Source organism: Camellia sinensis, chromosome 1 (assembly GCF_055761805.1).
Source record: "Camellia sinensis isolate YWXY chromosome 1, ASM5576180v1, whole genome shotgun sequence".
NCBI classification, from domain to species: Eukaryota; Viridiplantae; Streptophyta; class Magnoliopsida; order Ericales; family Theaceae; genus Camellia; species Camellia sinensis.
This window is the reverse complement of record NC_138961.1, coordinates 98979503-98986187: the sequence shown is the minus strand read 5'-3', so window position 1 is coordinate 98986187 and position 6685 is coordinate 98979503. Positions and strand designations below refer to the sequence as shown.

Genomic DNA, 6685 nt, shown 5'->3' with positions numbered 1-6685 from the left:
ATTTGACGAAATAGAAGAATCTTCTACTGCCAGGCTAGACCGAATGGAAAGACTGATACAGGATATGGCAAAAACATTGAGGCAACAACAACAATGAAAACAACAGTGGCAACCACCGCCACCCCCATCTCCAGTACAACCTGTACAAGACTTGCAAAGTGATGACCAAACAATAACTCTCACTAAAGAGTTTAAAGCACGAGTCAATAACTCACACACTTGTCCAAATGAGCCATAAGGTGTCTAGAAAAGACTTAAGCTACATTCATGTGACAAATATTTGCTTGAATGCATTAAGAATATGCTAAATTGTTTTGAAATATGTGACTACGTGATATATGAATTGTTGTCTATATGTGTGCTCTTCTATCTATGTATATTGTGTACATTGTTTTTGTATGAAATATAATGCAAGTCTCATCAGATAATGGTGAGAACAAGATCCGACGAAATAGAAGAATCTTCTACTGCCAGGCTAGACTAAATAGAAAGACTGATATAGGACATGGTAGAAACATTGAGGTAACAACAACAATGGCAACAACAGTAGCAGCAACTGCCACCCCCATCTCCGGTACAACCTGTACGAGACTTGCAAAGCGATGACCGAACAATAGCTCTCACCAAAGAGTTTAAGAAAATGAAACAACCACTATTCCACGGGAGAGTAGATCTATTGAAGGCCGAGGCTTGGGTCCTCGGTATTGAGAAACTGTTTGAAGTTTTTCCATGCCTTGAAGCACAGAAGGTACAATTGGCCACATTTACACTGGAAGATGAAGTAAAAAGGTGGTGGATGTTGATTCATGATAACAACAAGGGCATAGATTGGACACAGTTTCTTGAGCCCTTTTATGATAAATACTTTCTGCAATGCGCCCATGATAAAAAAGTGTCTAAATTTAAGGGGCTTAAACAAAGCAATATGACTGTGGCAGACTACGAGGCAAAGTTTATGGAATTGGCCAGGTTCGCACCGTACATAGTCAACACCGACTATAAGAAGGTAAGAAAATTTGAGGGTGGTCTCTGCAATGATATTCAAAAAAGAGTGAATGTATTAAAACTGCTTACTTACGTTGATGTGTTAGACCGGCTTTAATGTCAGAAACTAATATGGCCAATCAGAGTAAACCATCAACTGGCTGGAAAAGTAAGAGATAGGGCCTTTTCTCAAATAATGGATCATCAAAAAAGTAGAATATGGGATCCTCAAGCACTTCGGGCTCCACCAAAGATACGACACCAACATGTATTTAGTGTGGTAAGAAACATTGTGCGGTTTGTTACCGTATTTCTGGGGCTTGTTTTAAATGTGGTAAAATGGGACATATAGCAAGGGTTTGTACCCAACTTGAGCAACAAAGAAGTGGAAAACCGGCTGCTAGCTTGACTGGATCAATCCCAATACCGAGGAACTACGAGGCCTGCTACTACCAGAGACACAATGAGACAAGGAATAGTCTTTGCACTCATCCCAGGTGACACACGGAACACGGAGGCCGTTGTCTCAAGTACTATTTTTATATGTAATCAAGATGCTTTTGTGTTAATTGATTCCGGATCAACACATTCCTTTGTATCTACTACATTTACATCTAGATTGAATAAACCCCCAGAATCATTACCATGTCTATTGTGTGTATCTGTCCCATCTGGGGAATCTGTGTTATGTACATTGGTGTCTCATATTTGTGATATGCGTATTGGCAGTGCTACTTTATATGTGGATTTGTTACCCTTGAACATTAGACATTTTGATGTGATTATGGGTATGGATTGGTTGTCTAAATACTGTGCCACCATCGATTGTGTAACAAAACTAGTTATGTTTAGACCACCAAGACATGATGAATTTGAGTTTATTGGAAATGGTGCAATACCCCCACCTTATCTAATTCTGGCAATGAAAGCGTGTAAACTGCTTAGGAAAGGGTGTCAAGGTTCCTTGTGTAGCGTATTGACTGAGCAATCTATGAATATTGAAATAGACAGTATTCCTGTTATTAGAGAATTTTTGGATGTATTCCCAAATGAATTGCCAGGAGAATTGGTTGATAGAGAAATAGTGTTTACTATTGGTGTTGCTCTAGGCACCCAGCCTATCTCAAAAACTCCTTACAGAATGTCTACTGTTGAAATGAAAGAATTGAAAGAAAAGTTGCAAGGCTTGCTTGAGAAAGGGTTTATCTGACCAAGCACTTCTCCATAGGGTGCACCAGTTTTATTTGTAAAGATGAAAGACAGGACTTTTACGTTTGTGCATTAACTACTGAGAATTGAACAAGGTAACAATCAAAAACAAATATCCATTGCCCCAAATTGATGATTTATTTGACCAATTGCAGGGTTCACAAGTGTTTTCAAAGATCAATTTGAGATCTGGATACCACCAGTTAAAGGTAACAACAAAGGATGTTGAAAATATTGTATTTCGAAGAAGGTAAGGTCATTACGAATTTCTTGTAATGCCATTTGGAGTGGCTAATGCACCTACAGCATTTATAGATCATATGAACCAAATTTTTAAATCCTACCTCGATGAGTTTGATATGGTTTTTATTGATGATATTCTGATATATTCAAAGAGTAGAACTGAACATGAACAACACCTGAGAACTGTCTTGCAAACACTTAAAGAAAAGAAATTATTTACTAAACTAAAGAAATGTGAATTTTCGTTGGATGAGGTTGTCTTCTTAGGGCATGTCATCAACAGAGATGTGATTTCTATAGACCTACAGAAGATAGAGGCAATTGTGAACTAGCCTACATCGACCAATGTAACAAAAGTCCGCAATTTCATGGGCTTAGCTAGGTACTACAAACGGTTTGTGAAGGACTTTTCAAAAATAGCTGTATCATTTTCCTAACTAACTCGAAAGGGGCAATCATTTGAATGGAATGATGAGAGGGAATCTACCTTCTAAGAACTAAAAACAGGATTGACTACCGCAGCAGTGTTGACATTGCCTTCAAGTACAAAAACTTTTGTGATATTTAGTGATGTTTCTTACAAGGGTCTGGGTTGTATGTTAATGCAGAATGGGAAAGTAATTGCCTACACCTCCAAACAGTTGAGATCACATGGAAAGAACTATCCAACGATGACCCGGAATTGGTCGCAGTTGTGTTTGCTCTAAAAATCTGGCTCCAATACTTGTATGGGGAAAAATGTGAAGTTTACATGGATCACAAAGGTTTAAAGTACTTCTTTACTAAAAAAGAACTGAATATGCGACAGCGAAGGTGTCTAAAATTGATCAAAGACTATGATCTTTAGATTTGGTACCACCTGGGGAAAGCCAATACAGTTGCTGACACTTCGAGTAGAAAATCAAAAGGGAATTTGGCTTGTCTGCTTACTGAACAAAGTGGATTGATAGCCGGCGTTGCAGTTAAGCCAGTGATCATTGGCAAGATTAAACAGAAACAAAGAGAGGATGAGTTTCTCAAGAAGTTAATTGATGAATTCGAAGTGAATTCCAAACTGGGGTATAGTGTTGAAACTAAAGTGTTGAAATTCCAAAACAGATTGTGTGTTCCGAATGTTTCTGATTTGAAGAAGACAATTCTGGATGAATCCCACAAGTCAAAATTTGCTATGCACCCGGGTAACAATAAAATGTATTGGGACTTGAAACAAAACAACCGATGGCCAAATATGAAGCGAGAAATTGCAGCATATGTGTCCAAGTGTCAACAAGTTAAAGTTAAACACCAGAAACCGGCAGGCCTACTTTAACCTCTCCTTATTCTGAAATGGAAATGGGAACACATAATCATGAACTTTATTGTCGGACTACCTCAGACCCCAAGAGGTATGAATTTTATCTGGGTTATAGTTGATAGACTAACTAAATCTGCACATTTTCTTCCTGTTCAAACCACTTATGATGCATATAAATTGGCTACAATTTATATTGATGAAATTGTTTATTGACATGGAGTACAGGTGTCTATTGTGTCGGATAGATATCAGAATTTTGTGCCTAGATTCTAGAGAAGCCTACAGAGATCAACGGGAACGAAATTAAGACTTAGCACCGCGTTCCATCCACAAACTAATAGGCAATCGGAACGGAATATACAGATTTTGGAAGATATGATCCGAATGTGTGCCTTAGATTTTTAGGGAAGTTGGAAAGATTACTTACCATTGGCAGAGTTTGCATGTAATAACAACTTCCTCTCCAGCATTGGCATAGCACCGTATGAAGCCTTATATGGCAGAAAATGTAGATCATCGGTCTATTGGACAAAAGTCGAGAAAAGAGTCTTTCTTGGGCCTGAAATTGTGCAAACCACCATCGAAAAGATCAAAGTTATTCAATGAAAGGCTCAGAGCCAACAAAAGAGTTATACGGATGTTAGAAGGAGGCCTCTTGAATATGAGGTTGGTGATCATGTGTTTATTCTTGTAATTCCAATGAAAGGCCAATCAAGATTTGGTAAGAAGGGTAAGTTGTCACCCTGTTATATTGGGTCATTTCAAATTTTAGAGAGACTTGGTCCAGCTGCTTACAGAGTTGCTTTACCATCGGGTATGGAACAAATGCACAATGTGTTCCACATATCAATGTTGAGGGGCTACCTCCGAGATCCGTTTCATGTTATAGATTATCACCGATTAGCACTTGATGAAAATATGGAATATGAAGAATAGCCAGAATTGATCATGGACCGACAAGTGAAACGACTAAGAATCAAATCTATTCCAATGGTGAAAGTGGAATGTAAAGAGAATCATGGAAGGGAAGCTACGTGGGAAAAACAAGATGAGATGCATCAACGATACCCACATCTGTTTCCAATGGAAGGTAACATAAGTTTGGAGGATCAAACTTCCTAAGGAAGGGAGGATCATGTGACAACCCCGTTCTGTGTTATACTATTAAGTCGTAATTATACTAGTGATTATATGCTTTATGTGATCTTGGATGCTAATCATGTGATTTTCTATGTATTTGAATTCATAGTTGTTCATCGTAGGAAAATTTGTTTTGTATTCTATAATAAACTAAAATTGAGGGCCACAGAGGCGACATAAACCAAAATTAACTGTACCATTGGGATTAGTATAATTTTTAGAGCCTACGGTGAAATTTAATTAAAAACTAATTTGGATCAAATTAATTAGATTGAATTAAATAATGAGCCTTAATTAATTAGGAAAACCCTAGGTTAATTAGCTTAAGCTAATCACTCGCTATATATGTGTGTTAACTTAGTGCCTAGGCTCATAACTTGAGCTCATCTTCAATATTTGGCTAAAAATATACACTATAGAGAGAGAGAGAGAGAGAGAGAGAGAGAGAGAGAGAGTTCAAAGGAGAAATGAGGAGAACTTGGAGAATTGCTCAAGAAATTGAAGGATAGTGAGGCTAGGCACAAGAATTTGCTACACCTAAGCTCATTGAAGTTCAAAGGTAAGAGATTGAACCTCAATTCATGAGTTTTAGTCCATAGCTATATGAGATCAAGAAGATTATGAAGTTAAGCACATGAATCAAGCTAAGTTTGATGAATTTGATATCAATTTGCACATGCATGCATGAATTTGTTATGAAATCTCATTGTAGAGCATGAATCATATAATCCATGTGGAATTGATAATTGTTTGACACATGCATGCATGAATTGTTATGTTTTGAGGTCCAATTTTAAGTCTTAAAGCTTGTGAATGCAAGATATAAAACATGGATTTTACAAACATAAAATTAAGGTTTGAATCTTGTTGAATTCATGGAGTATTGAACTATGGGTCGAAGTTAGCTTCAAATATATGTATTTGAGTGTGTTCTTGCATATTTGAGTGACGCAGGCACGAATTTGAAGGCTTGGATATATGTTTGAAGCTCAAACAGAATTCTGGAAATTCTAGAAATTCGTCAAACCACTCGAGCAACCAAAAGATGGCTCGAGCGTTATAGACACCCCATTTTTGACCGACCTTAAGACTCAGACGTCACCAATTGAGCACTCGGTAATGGTGCATATTGTGCTCGTTTTGAGGTTTCAGAGTCTCGGCTGTGAGCCTTGCCTTCGGACTTCAGGGCTCTTTTGTGCTTTGCCTTGGTTTGCGAACCAGGTTCTGTTTTTTCTGTTTTCTCTTCCTGAAGGGAGGGAGAGGTCTCGTAGACCATCTCTCAGTGGCCGTAGGCTACGTTTCGTGGTCGTAGGCCATTTTTGCCGTTTAGAGACCAGTTTTTGGTTTTCGGAGCCGTCGGCCGTGTGCCTCGGTTCGGGATCGCTTAACTACCTCCGTTTGCTCCGGTTTTTGGCACACACCTTATTTCCTCTCTTTTGAGGGACACTGTGGCCCGAGAGACCACCTTCGTGGTCGCAAGCCACTTCCAGTACCTAACAGCCTGTTTTCGGGGCACCGGGCCGCGTGTTTTGGCCCCCGAACCCTCGTTTTGCATCGGTTAGGGTTCATTTTTGGTATGGACCCTATTTTCATTGTTTGGGAGGTAGTACTATAATGGGAGACCAGGAATTCTTTTGGAAATCATTTTCTCTCTCCTCCAGCCGATTTTCTTGACAGAAAGCTGGTTTTCCTCACTTTTGGGCCATAATTTCTGGTCTCCCATACCACCATTGTGTTGTACTCATCTGGAAGACCACCAATATGGGTAGGCCGACCAGCTTTTCTTCCTGACCCTTTTGAACCTTGCTAGAAAAT

The 6685-nt window shown here is 38.8% G+C and overlaps 2 protein-coding genes across 2 annotated transcripts; both read left to right on the top strand.

Annotated features, from left to right (window-relative positions):
* Positions 1-640: 640 nt before the first annotated feature.
* LOC145807971 (uncharacterized) lies at positions 641-2194 on the top strand. Its single transcript, XM_082907137.1, has 4 exons — positions 641-969; positions 1092-1153; positions 1337-1481; positions 1714-2194. The coding sequence occupies exons 1-4, from the start codon at positions 641-643 to the stop codon at positions 2192-2194; spliced, it is 1017 nt and encodes a 338-aa protein (XP_082763263.1).
* A 274-nt stretch (positions 2195-2468) lies between these two features.
* On the top strand, positions 2469-3745 carry LOC145807953 (uncharacterized). Its single transcript, XM_082907066.1, has 2 exons — positions 2469-2753; positions 3284-3745. The coding sequence occupies exons 1-2, from the start codon at positions 2469-2471 to the stop codon at positions 3743-3745; spliced, it is 747 nt and encodes a 248-aa protein (XP_082763192.1).
* The last annotated feature ends 2940 nt before the right edge of the window (positions 3746-6685 follow it).